This window comes from Melanerpes formicivorus, unplaced genomic scaffold (genome assembly GCF_026170545.1).
Source record: "Melanerpes formicivorus ecotype bairdi unplaced genomic scaffold, bMelFor1.0.p_v2 SCAF_26, whole genome shotgun sequence".
NCBI lineage: Eukaryota > Metazoa > Chordata > Aves > Piciformes > Picidae > Melanerpes > Melanerpes formicivorus.
This window is the reverse complement of record NW_027142378.1, coordinates 6,953,139-6,966,901: the sequence shown is the minus strand read 5'-3', so window position 1 is coordinate 6,966,901 and position 13,763 is coordinate 6,953,139. Positions and strand designations below refer to the sequence as shown.

The 13,763-nt window shown below is 42.6% G+C and overlaps 1 protein-coding gene across 1 annotated transcript in view; it reads right to left on the bottom strand.

Moving 5' to 3' along the window:
• Nucleotides 1–13,378, bottom strand: part of RRP15 (ribosomal RNA processing 15 homolog) — a 28,573-nt gene extending 15,195 nt beyond the window's left edge. The window contains exons 1-4 of the mRNA XM_068153492.1: nucleotides 13,300–13,378; nucleotides 8,274–8,548; nucleotides 5,936–6,033; nucleotides 4,843–5,044 (exon numbers count right to left, since the gene is read on the bottom strand). Of these exons, the coding sequence (XP_068009593.1) occupies nucleotides 4,843–5,044; nucleotides 5,936–6,033; nucleotides 8,274–8,548; nucleotides 13,300–13,363 (639 nt within the window). The 5' untranslated portion in view covers nucleotides 13,364–13,378. The remainder of the gene's footprint in view (nucleotides 1–4,842; nucleotides 5,045–5,935; nucleotides 6,034–8,273; nucleotides 8,549–13,299) is intronic.
• Nucleotides 13,379–13,763: the final 385 nt, after the last annotated feature.

Here is a 13,763-nt window from a genome sequence, read left to right as displayed (position 1 = left end):
GTTCTAGTAAGCTGAACATTAGCCAGCAGTGTGCCCAGGTGGCAAAGAAGGCCAATTGCATCCTGGCCTGTATCAGGAACAGTGTGGCCAGCAGGAGCAGGGAGGTCATTCTCGCCCTGTACTCAGCACTGGTTAGGCCACACCTTGAGTACTGTCTCCACTTCTGGGCCCCTCAGTTTAGGAAAGATTTTGACTTGCTGGAATGTGTCCGAAGAAGGGCAACAAATATGGTGAGGGGTTTGGAGCACAAGCCCCATGAAGAGAGGCTGAGGGAGCTGGAGTTGCTTAGACTGGAGAAGAAGAGGCGCAGGGGAGACCTTATTGCTGTCTACAACTACCTGAAGGGAGGTTGTAACCAGGTGGGGGTTGGTCTCTTCTCCCAGGCAAGCAGCACCAGAACAAGAGGACACAGTCTCAAGCTGCACCAGGGGAGGTTTAGGCTGGGTGTTAGGAAGAAGTTCTTCATAGCAAGAGTTATTGGCCATTGGAATGGGCTGCCCAGGGAGGCGGTGGAGTTACCATCACTGGTGTTGTTTAGGAAGAGACTGGATGGGGTGCTTGGTGCCATGCTTTAGTTGATTAGATTAGTGTTGAATGATGGGTTGGACACAATGATCTCAAAGGTCTCTTCCAACCTGGTTAATTCTATTCTAACGGCCCAAGTCAAAAAGAAAGGTTGATGAATGCAAGTTTTGCTTGTCACAAGGAGTATTTGTAACTTTCATGCCAGCTATTTATATATCACTAGAAACTGTTTTACCACCCAGCAATGCTTTACAAGGAGTAGCACTGGTTGCAAGCACAAAGTCAAGACCAGAGTTTCTAGTACTGAATCATCCTATTGTAACTGACATGCAATAAAGGAGAAGAGTTGGGGCTGCTCTGGGAATGGCAACTCTGAATTTCTTTATTTTGTTACAATTGAGATTTTAAGGCCTTATGTAATTCACTGACTACATCAGTTAACTTGTCTGTGCTACTCTAGAGAGATCAGAAATTCCACTCAACCCTGGAAGCAAAGGTACTACCCTAACCCATAATCCTAAAGAGAATCCAGAAATCTCTGTCACTACCTACTTTTATTTATTGTACAGACAGAAAGATGACTTCAGCCTCGAGAGCTGGAAACATAGCATCTCTGATATACACCTTTTTAAAACTTGTAGTTTGTTTCTTATAGTATCTTACAGGAGGGAACCTGCAAGCTACAATTTGGTCTGCAAGGATCGTGTTGAACAAGATTGAAGCCTCCCAATGAATGCTGCTCCCCAAACACATCCCAAAACTTAACCAACAAATAGCAGGATTTAAAATAAAAACAAAAATAATCATAAAAAAAATATCTATTTTTCTCTCCCAGTGCAAGGCTTTCAGAGAAGGTGGTGAGGGGAGGGAAATTAGATGATCTTACCCAGAGGCAAGCATCATGTACAGTCAGTACCTTAAAAGAAACAAACAAAAAACAACCAACCAAACAAAAAAAAACAGGGAAAAATATTACACAGTCAGCTGGCTCAGCAAGGATTAAGAAATACCTTGATAAACAGCTAATGATAGCAAAGGCAAAGCTTTTGGCTCTAGCTGAGTTAAGTAATTACTCCCATCTGTGCCCCAGAAAAAAAAAGCAAGCCCCAAGAAGAGCTACAGTTTCACATGGCACAGGAAAATTTTCACAGCCTTACAGTCTGTCTTCCTTACCCACATGGCCTGGGTGTACACTAAATAATATTTAGCCCAATGGCTCAAAGTATCCAAGACTATAAGCAACGCTCTTAGAGGGCACAGGTTACCTGGTCTCCCCACCAATGTCTGAAGTTGATGGAAAGAGAAAACAAAACTTTTCAAAGTGGTTGTGCTACTGTGAAAAAGACTGGACTTCACAGACCATTTTTTGGTTCCTCACATATGTATAGACCTAAACTGTCAACCACAACAGAGCTTTGTAAGAGGTTTATTCAACAACCCCAGACATCTGAGGGAAGCCACCAAGCTTTCAAATTTACAGCAGCTATTTTTGCATTCAAAACCCACTGTAAAGAAAGAAAAAGCATTTGCCCATTCTCACAAATATAGTCAAGTCTCCTTTCATAGCACAAGGCTATGAAAGTTTTGCTTTCACTGGTAAAACTTTATTCTGCTATTTTTCCTGCTGACTGCTTGTTTTATGTGGGTGGGGTAGTGTTTTTTATTGTTCTGGACTGCATTTTAATTGATGGCAGAGTGCCTGGAGTTTGGGATTGGCATCTCTTCCATTGTTTTTGTTGAGATAAACAAATGCATTTCTCCCCTCTCTCACAAAAAATGAAATGCATGCCATACTCTCAACTGCTAAAAAGCAAGACAAGCTGCTACAACACAGAAATAATGCCATAAAACAAGCACAAGCTTTCAGATGGCACAAAAAAAAATCTGCCAAACTCCTGCTGCAAGGAATTCACCACCCAAAAGCCTTATCTCTGCTTACTAACCTCTGAAAAACCCTCAGTGACCAAGAAGCAGAGATACAACAGTGAAAGCCAGTAGCACTGCTCGGTGGCTAAGAAGTTTGTGTCATTCTGAGGAGACTTAAGATCAGATTTTGGCTTCAGTCTTCAAGAATCAACAACTGTAAGGGTGGGAGCCTGCTAAATAGGTAGGATAAGTTCTCAAGAGAAAATAAGGCAGATTGAAAACAGCTTGAAAGGAAGTTAAGAGAGTTGGGTTGAGCACTGAATGGAGAGGCACTGAAGCAAATGCCACACAGGAAGAGAAGGGGGTCTATCCAGCACACTTAACTCCAACCCTCTCCTCAAATAAACAAAAAAACCCAAAACAAACCTATGACTACAGCCTTATATTAATGAAAAAAAAAACCAACCCCAAAAACCAACCAAAACCAAAATCTGAAGATTTTGTTCACAAGCAATGTGAAAGCAGCACCTATATCAATACTCAAAACTGACCCTATCCAGCCAGCATTTAAAGAACCTCCAGGGCACTTCAATAGAAGCATGTTGTGTAAAGACTTATTTTCATAGTTGTGGTAGTTTTAGGCTGTGACTAGAAAATTTTCCACAGATCTTGAACAGAAAGTAGCAGAATGTAAATAAATTACTGTTGGATGTAAAAAACAAAAATAATGATAAGTTCTAAATAATCCTATTGGACAGATAGCAAACATGAAAGATCTGTAAACTAACTCTCTCTTTTCACTTCCTTCACTCTAGCAGATATTAACTTGTCCTTCTGCTGGCTTTGCTGCCCTTGAATGCATTCTTGTTGTGGCTAAGTATCAACAAACAGCTCTCTCTTGCTTTTCTCCTTTCTTCTCATGCTCTGTGTACAGGGGGGAGGGAAGGGAACAGGAAGGGGGAAGCTGTTGGTAGCCCCCTAGTTCGTCCAGGGGAGTTCTTCTGCTGTTTATAAATACTGTATATTTAAAGGTACTACCCTATTGTATTACCTATAAATATTGTATATTTTGTACATATTAATTGTACTTCATATTTAGATTGTAGTTTTGCTTGTAAATACAGCTTCATTTGCTTTCTAACTGAGCTAGTCTGGCAATTTCATGTTGGGAGGGGGGAATTTTCAACCCACCACAACAATATTGAAACATTTGCAGTGTTTTCTGACCTAGTAATTAGAAAACTGCCCTGTTACAATCTGACACAAAGAAGAAAAAGTTCCTATTTGCTGCTCAACTATTGATTCAATGTCTACTACAACAGCAGTTGGCACTGCTGTTTCAGAAGGGAGGGGGGAAAAAAAAAGAACCACACACACACAAGCTGGAATTATTTAAGGAGAAATAGTGTCAGCACCAAGCTAAATTGTTCTCATTATCCAAAGAATTTAAAAAATACTTTAATATTACACTTGCATGAAAATTGTAGGAGCTCTTCATGCCAGGCAGTGTTTCGGCATGCTCCCCAAGTGCACACAAACAAAAAACATATGACAAACTGTTGTCTCCTAACTGATTAAGGTATTTCTTCCTGGCACAGAAAAGCACTTAGTTAACTGCTGTGAGTGTGGGCCAAAAGAAGTATTCCACCCACTACCAAGCACAAAGTTCAAACCTGAGCACAAATACGCCTCAAGAACGTGCAGCTTCTGGAATACGAGAAGGAGCAGCTTGTTTTCAACTCTGAGCTACTTGGTGAGTTGAAAGAACTGATGGACAACTACACTGTCTCTCTTAAGCATGTTTGGAAAATGTGTTAAAATGCTTCTTTCCAAAACATCCTAGCAGCATTAAAGCCACAGCAGCCTAACACACACAGGATTAAAGAAAAGCTTATATATAAAGTTTAATATATCTCAGTTTGTTTCTGCTGTGGTATTCACTTGTGTGACAAAGGCCTTCAGTTCCAGATACCATAACTATTCAGAAGTGAGTTTGCAACGCCCAAAACTGTGGGTACACACAAGTAGTACAGTCTAATACACCATGTAAAAGGAAGTGCCCCCACGCCTTCAGCAATTTTAAAGAGCTGATAACTACTATTGGCCTAATTCCAAATGCCATAACCCACTAAAATCCTGTAGTTTGTTCCATGGTCGGTGCAAAACCCAAGATAAAATCCAAATTTTCATGTTCTTTTCTTAAACACACAACTAAACCAAGTTATTTATATTCAAAGCTTGATGCCTTATCAGAAGAGCTTCCATGTTTTGTGCTCTGATTGTCAAAAGACAGGGAAAACAAGCTAAGAGCTACTTGCTCTCTTCTTAAGTAGTTTCAGAAAAACCCAGGCACTTGGATCACAGCTGTTCTGAAGAGCAGGCCCATTAACAGACAATTATTATACTAAGATGGTATCTTGTATGCTTTTTTTTCCCCCAGACTAAGCCTACCTGTTTACTTTGTGTGGCCTTTCCAGCAGGATTCTTGCTTCCTTTCGCACCCTCCATGTTTCTTAAAACATTGATGAAATCTTTCTTTGAAACAGATGACATCAGTTTAGCACGCTGCCTGAGAGAGCTCCCAGCTTTCTTCACCTTCTCATCAACCTTTTTTTGGTGTGTCCTGACAGCGTTAAATAACTGCACAACACCTCTGGGATGGGGAAAAAAAAACACCAATAAAACAAAGTTTTTAAGTTCCCTTTACAGAAATGAAGCTCCTATGAAAGCAACTAATCAGGGCAGATGCTAGATGGCTTCTAGCTCCCCAAAACAGTTACTTAAAAGCTCAATTCAGATAGGAAGCAACATTTACAACACAAGAGACTCTCAGTTTTCTTTTTTCTTTCACACTTACAAACAAATTCACAAGTAATTATTCAGACCCCAAAGTAAGCATGGTAGCATGGCACTGAGATCACTTCAAGAGCATATTTCATGTTATTCACAACACAATCAGATATTAAACTCCTCAGACAAAATCTTAAGAGCAGTTGGAGTAGAAGGACAAGGCAGAGGAACAAGTAAGGAGTTAGGTGAACCTGCTCTGTCAGGGGAAGTTTGTACTAGATGATCTCCAGAGGTCCCTTTCAACCCCTACCATTCTGTGAGATAGAGAACATATCAAGGTGTTCAACTAGTTCTGCTGAACTACCACAATGCAGAACAGGCAACTGAGCATAACAGATGTGGATCTGGTGAATGCTCTACAGAGAAGGGAAAAACAGAGTAGTAGAAACAACTGTTCTGCATTTTTAAACATTACCAAAATGAGAGGATCCAACAAAGCACTTCTGTTAAGCAAACATTACATTCCCATTTAAATTTTTACTCTTCCATAAAGCTTCTGAAATCGTTTTTTGAACTTGATACTGTACAATGCAGGCCTGTATATAAATCACTCTGCTCCTGCTAGTCACTTCTTACGAGTTCCATCTGATTGGAAACAGATTACCTGCGTAGGCCTTTTCTTCCCCTTTTCCTCCTTTTTTTTCAATATAAATATATTTAAGGAAAGCATTCAAAAAAAAAAAAACCCTCTTACCTTGTGGCAATTCTCTGAAGATTTCTTTCAGTCTCTCGGTCTTTGACAACATCTGGCTTCACTCGGCACATCATTTCCCACTCCCGCTTCTTGTCGAGCTGCGTTATAAATATTGTTATGTGAAACAACATGGAGCATTTGGGAATGCCGCAAACTCTGAAGGAGTAGGTAGCAAAAGGGGGGGGTGGGGGGTGGAAGATAGATCAACAAAGCTGAATTTGGTTTGAGGCTATGGGGAGCTCCAACATGAGGCCGGACAACGGGTCTGAGGCAAGTCTCTTCCACTGACACACCAGGGGCCACAGACAAATCTCAAAGATTCTTTGATAACCTTCTGCTGTAACAAAAGCTAGAAGAGTTGCACCAGAGTGATGTCTCTGGCTCAAGGCAAGCAAAATGAGTCCAGACAAACTCAAATGCTTCAAACTGATTGCTACACACAAGGAAATCATTCAGTCAGCTGTGTGCTCCTTCCACACAGTAATTTTAGCACTTAGATTTAAAAGCCTGGAGGTATTGTAGCTTGAGCTTTTCTGATGATCGCCCAGGCCTGCCAGGAGCCCATCTGGCAGGGGTAGCTGTGTACCCATCACCAGCTGAGAGGTGGGAGAAGAGTTCAACAGGACAATAAAGATGATTTCATAGATGTCTGTTACCACAGGACCTGATATTCAGTAGGACAATCCTTTGCTTTCCTTGTGTGTTTTTTTATACACAGATATTCTTGCCTGAGCCTTGGGGAAAGGCATTGGCATAGGTTGCCTGGGGAGGTAGAGTCACGACTTAATGGCCATGGTGGTCTTAGGTTGATGCTCAGACTCTATGATCTTAGAGGTCTTTTCCAACTGAAACAATTCTATGGTTCAACTCCAAGCCTTCACAAGCTGATCACAGAGAAATTTATATATAGTAAAATCCTGGGCCTATTGGGATAGGCATGTTGCATTTTAAGCCCTCGGAATTTGACGTCCCTCACTGAATTAATCAGAGTAGATGTGTGAATGACAGCGACACATGGCAGTCTGTGATGGGCTGAACTCAACCACCAGGAGGAGCACCAAGTGCCTGCTGGTGATTTATTTTTGTCTTTGTTTTTGAGGCTCTTCATTTTAAAAATGGACTGATCCACTTTCCCATCACCAGAGGCCACAGCACCACCAGCTTTTTGACACGCTACAATAGGAGAACACTGCATTTCCCTCAAACTCTGCTTCAGCACCAAGGTAGCAAGGTAATTTTTTTTTATCCCTTTTAACACTTCAACAATGTTCTAGGACCAGTAATCTGGCATCAAGTTGGGATTATGCAAGAATGGAGTTTCAGAGTCCTTACAATTCCAGGCAGACTACTGTGAATTCACAAGTTTGGCTGTGTTTTGGCATTTAGCAAAAGAACTGCCCTGCTCTAGCTTCCATCAGCAAGAAATCAACAGAAGGCATGCTGGTCCCAAATTTTTCTCAGGATAAACAAGCCCATTAGGGGACCAGCTGCCCCACTCTGCTTTGCAGTACTCCCACATATTTACTAGATGAGAACAAGTATTTAGGGCAACCACAACTGAGCAGATGCCGTACCAAAGCTCTGTGTATTTAAAAGGCAGGCTGTGGCCTACCACAGCATGTCCTGGACCGTCAGGTGGATAATCTGGTTATCTTATTGAAACAGAACTGGGAAGATGAGACATTAGAATTATTAATGTATTTTTAGCCTGAAGGTAAATCAATCACAGCCTGGAATTAAAGGTTTCACTGAAGACATACAAATAACTTTAGCGCCAACATAGTTATGTTTTCTTCATAACAATTACAGAACCAAAAGCAATTTAGGGCATGGGCACTCTAATAGAAAGCTCCTACCAGGAAAATCATTGAGGGGAGCAAACAATGATCCATGACCACATCAATGATTTGTGCAGTCTCAAGCCAGAGGCCTTTGATTTTGGAAGTCACTGCAGAACTTAAATGAAAGCAGTCTTCTCTTTCTCCCTCTCACTTTTTATGAGAAAGAACTATTTCAGTTTGTAATGCTGACAAAGTGAATTATACCCCAATTAACAACAACAATTAGAAAACTAAGCTTAAAGCAGCTGCTTGCTTTCTCTCAACCACAAAATCACCTTACTTGACAGACTATAACATTCCTGCTGCCAAAGATCAGCCTGCCTGATGGCCCAGAAAAAGCAGTGAAAGGAAAAAGCCCTACAGCATGACTGTTTGGAAAGTAAAAATAATTGAAGCTACTTAACATGGTGGAGGAGGGATTCCAAAACTGAGATAGTCAGTGAGGGGATCCTGCATGTATCCCCATCTGACTGACTGTATAACAAAGTATTTCTCACCTTCATTTTCTTCTCCATCCTTTCTTGTTTTAACTTTTGTCTCTCCTTTTCCACCTTTTTATTCTTGGCCAAGATGGTAGACTTATTTTGTGGAATCTTTTTGTTGAGCACTTTTGCCATGGCATCTGCCCAGCCTGCATTTGAGCCAGCTTTGGAGCTTGTTGCCTCTTCAGCCGCATTGCCAGGGGCTGCCGTTTCATCTTCATCATCACCATCCAGGGCTTCACCACCTGAAGAGTAGCTGTCTTCTGGAATTCCTGAGCTTAACTCAGAATCTAGGTGTAAAAAAAAAATAAATAATGGAAACAAACAAATGTATCAGGAGTTCTATCTCTAGTAAGGATCCATCACTAGCTTAATTTGTTCCATAGGCAAAGATTATTGGAGTTCGGGGCCACGTACTGCTTGCTGTTACAATGAATTGCTCAAGCAGGCCTGAACCACAATTAATTTATTAGAAAGTATCCAGTTCAAGTGCTTGCTCATCTCGGTGATGATTTCAAGTGATTTAAGAGGTTGGAAAACAGGCAGCCTTGGAAATTTACTATTAGATTAATAACTATTTCTATGTTTAGAGAGTCCAGTTTGTGGAAGGAAAAAAACAATAGTATTTTCCAGTTCAAAAATTACACTTTGCAAATGCAGATATATAAACACAGGCATATACATGAATGTATGTATGTACATACTTGTATACGAGCTGCAACACTGACATCTAGTGTTACAATGGAATAGGCTACCGAGAGAGGTAGTGAAGTCCCCAAGTCCCCATCCCTGGAGGTGTTCAACAAAAGTCAACATGGCACTGGGGGACATGGTTTAATGGCCATGGTGGTCTTAGGTTGAAGGTTGGACTCAATGATCTTAGTGGCCTCTTATAATCAAAACAATTCTGTGATTCTATGAAATGCAAACAGCCACATGAACTGACATAAAGGGGGGGGGGGGGGAGGCATTTCTTAGACAAAAGCAAAATCTGCTCAAAGAAAACAATACTAGCAAAACTGATTACCTAAGCATAATGAACACAAAGGGGAGACTGCCTTGTGAAATAAAGAATTAAGATAGTTGTCAGCTCAAAAGAAAGCAGTGGCACTGAAATTTCCTGATATAACTGCTCAAATTCTTAATATGCAGAGTATCTCCCAATTCAATTTGCTCACTCTATGCTCCCTTCAAAACACAAAAGGGTTTGAGAGCAGCCCTGAAGAAAAGGACTTGGGGGTACTGATGGATGAGAAGCTCAACATAAGCAATTTGTGTGCACCTGCATCCCAGAAAGCCAATCACATCCTGGGCTGCATCAAGAGAAGCACAGCCAGCAGGTCGAGGGAGGTGATTCTCCCAGTGTACTCCACTCTGGTGAGACCCCACCTGGAGTACTGCATCCAGTTCTGGAGCCCCTATTACAAGAAGGATCTGGACGTGCTGGAGCATGTCCAGAGAAGGGCCATGAGGATGATCAGAGGGCTGGAGTTCCTCGTCTATGGAGACAGACTGAGAGAGTCGGGCTATTCGGTCTGGTGAAGAGAAGGCTCTGAGGAGACTTTATTGTGGCCTTCCAGCATCTTAAGGGGGCCTACAGGAAAACTGGTGAAGGACTTTTTAGGATGTTGGGTAATGACAGGACTAAAGGTAATGGAGAAAAACTGGAACTGGGTAGATTCAGATTGGATGTTAGGAAAAAGTTTTTCCCCATGAGGGTGGTGAGACACTGGAACAGGTTGCCCAGGGAGGTGGTGGAAGCCTCATCCCTGGAGGTTATTAAGGCCAGGCTGGATGTGGCTCTGAGCAACCTGACCTAGAATGAGGCATCCTGACCCATAGTGGCAGGGTTGGAAGTGGAAGATCCTTTGAGGTCCCTTCCAATGCTGATAATTCTATGAAAGTTAAAATACTGAAGTCTGGAAATCAGGCAAGAGCAAGAGAGAAGAGAACAGCGAACAAGATGGCAAATCAAATACACAAAAAATCTACCACTTCCCTCATCAGTCCGTTCATTAACTCAAATGAAATGAGTTGCAAGTTTAGGATGTGCTAAAATATGTTTGGGTTTTTTTTCAGTGGACCCACTATATTAATTACTCAAGAGCACTCAAGTGTCTGCCACTATTACCTATCATTCCACAAATAATTTGTGTTACCCAAAAGTTTTAAGTTAATTATGTTACATGCAGCTTTTGAGACTACAAATCAAGCGTTGGACAGAAAGAGGCTGGTTTCTGACACCTTCTCAGTCGCACCAGCAAGTGGACAATTCTCCACCCACTCCTGAGATACCAGCTGAGAGGCTTTCATCCACCTATCACACTCATCACACTACTTCAAGAATATTTTAAAATCACAGTGTTAAGTACTACTGAGACAGCCACTTTACTTTGTAAGCACGATTATATCTTGTGTACTACCTTTATCAACCAAATCATTAAGAGAATAAAGCCAGGAGTGACTGCTTCCAAAAGGTAGTTTCTGTAAAACCCAGGTGAAAGCTATTAATGATATTCATTACTAATCAACTGCCTATTTAATTACTTAAACACAAACACACACTGCTGCCAGACTAACTTTTTACTCTGCCTCCCCATGTCTTTTGGAACTGGCAAAAAGCTCTCAACACAGCCACAAAGCAGTGGTGTTAACCTATTTAAAACAAACTAGCACCCAGGTATGTTTAAAAGCATTTAGTTATCATCATGGAAAGAAGCAAAATTGTGTTTTTACATCACACATGTGGAAGAGAAATATTTACTGAACACTTGCTCATTATCTGTACCAGTATGATTTTTACTACCACCAGCGTGAACACAGCAAGGTGTCATGCGCCACGCAGGAAAAATTACAGGTTTTTCCCAACGGTCTTTACTATAAATTGGAAAGTTAGAAGTGACAAATTTGTTCAACACATTCAGAAATTACTAAAGGCATTCCTTTTACATCAGTCTGCCTCCATATCCTGTAAAACAATGTCAAGTCTTCAGCACAAAGCCCTATCCACACTAGAACGCTGATACATAGATTTAAAATGAGGAATTAACCTCCAGCTGCAAGTTTTCATACATGTATACCTCGAGTACTATGTCCAGTTCTGGGCCCCTCAGTTTAGGAAGGATGTTGACTTGCTGGAACGAGTCCAGAGAAGAGCAACAAAGTTGGTGAGGGGTTTGAAACACAAGCCCTATGAGGAGAGGCTGAGGGAGCTGGGGTTGCTCAGCCTGGAGAAGAGGAGACTCAGGGGTGACCTCATCACTCTCTACAACTACCTGAAGGGAGGTTGTAGACAGGAGGATGATGGTCTCTTCTCCCAGGCACCCAGTACCAGAACAAGAGGACACAGTCTCAGGCTGCACCAGGGGAGGTTCAGGTTGGATGTTAGGAAGAAGTTCTATACAGAAAGAGTGATTGCGCTATGGAATGGGCTGCCCGGGGAGGTGGTGGAGTCGCCGTCATTGAAGGTGTTCAGAAGGAGACTTGATGGGGTGCTTGGTGCCATGGGTTAGCTGTTTGGGTGGGTTGGATTGGTTGATGGGTTGGACACGATGATCTTGAAGGTCTCTTCCAACCTGGTTTGGTTTATTCTAATAAAGGTTTATTCTAATGTGAAAAAGCTAACAGCTAGCAGAAGTCTAAACATGAATTCCACGTGCTACTTAGGACCAGCTCCACAGCTAGCCATAAAAATCAGAACAGACTTACAAAAAACCAAAAACTCCAAAAGCATCAATTCATCTCTATGATACTGATACTACTATGATCTCCTTTACATATTTTCTGCCAATAAAATAGGATAGTGATGAATAATATCAACAATATTTTGCTTTCAGCCATCACAGCAAGATGAACACAGCTTCAACAACCAGCCATGACTGGTTCTTTTGTACACTGAAGGATCTGACAATAGCATGAGATAAAGAGAGGTATTCTGAAATAATTCAAACTGGATTAACTCTATCACAACTAGGACGTTGGGCTCTATTCTGAACCACAATGATTGAAGCCTAGCATAGGTTTAATATATTTCTATATTAGTCCTGATTGAGAGTGTGAAATACATGTATACATATCCAGTGTTCCAAACTTGCTCAGTGATCTAGGTGTAGGTAATCATTCAGAAATGAGCTCTGAAAGAAGCTGCACACAAGGCTTCCCTTTGGGTTCACTTCTGATTCTCAAATCAAACAGAATCACTGTGAGCTACAGCTCCAAATGGCCACAAACTTGATTCCTCCCAAAGAAAACAATTTACATATATAATATGAGAAACGATCACAGCTAGTTAGGTATATCCCCAATACACTTAAAGAGGCAAAACCGAGGGAAGAACCATCTGTAAAGAATAGAGTACGAGTGTGTGTGTTTACACTCCGTGCTCTCCTAGTGGATTAATGTAATTGGCCTATCGCACGGGCATCCTTCGGAGCAAGAAGCTGAGCCCCGGTCTCGTAAAGGCACAGGCAGAGACACTCAGCTCACAGGAACCCGGAGCTCGTCCAGCCCTGTCCAATCGCTCTCCGCTCCCCTCCAAGAAAGGCATATCCCAGAAACAAACGGCAGACGATGTTGATTTCTGGTGAGCCCAGAAAATAAGCGAGTTGCTGCCGGTACACACACACACACAGAGAGAGGCTAAGTAGAGAGAAACCAAAAGCCACAGCATAAGAAGGACTAGGCAAGGAGCAGGCACGTTAGGGACCACAGAAGAGTCACCCACATGTAGCCCCGCAGGTAGAGCCCGCGGGTTCCCCATGTCCCTCTGCCTCCACACCACCGGGAGAACTTCTGCAGTAGCTGGGCCACTGCCTTAGCTCCTGCCGCCCCGTGCCAACTGTTTGCAGTCCTCGGCCCAGGCCCTGGCACGGAAGAAGAAGAGGTCCGGGCGCACCGGCGGACTTGGACAGGGCAGAGCGGAGCAGTTTATCAAGGCCGAAGGTGGCCTACTAACAGAAACTGGGAAGACCCTAGAAGCCCGTCCGAGAAGATAGAGAGCCAAACCCCTCCCCGCTCCCGTTGGACAAGGAGTGCCTGTTACCGCTGTCCGTTTCCTTGCCCACCGCGGCTTCACGTCCACGTGGGCCCTCCACGGCGGCCGCCATCTTTCCCAGGGTCCACCCAATATCGCCTTCCGGCCCGGCCCCCGCGCCGCGACTCTGCGTCCCAGCAACAAAGGTTCCGGGAAGGCGAACGGCGCCGGCGGCGGTGGTTTCCGGGATGGGATGCGGTGTGGAAGCGGCTGCAACTTAGGCACTTGAAGAAACCTCATGGTGTTTTTGTTTGGTTTGGTTGTTTTGTTTGGTTGTTTGTTTGTTTGTTTGTTCGGGGAGGGGGCAGGGTGGTTATGTTTTGATTTGTTTTTACAGAATAAACCAGGTTGGAAGAGACCTTTGATATCACTGAGTCCAATCTATCATCCAACACCATCTAATCAACTAAACCAATGCACCAAGCACCCCATCCAGTCTCTTCCTAAACACCTCCAGTGATGATGACTCCACC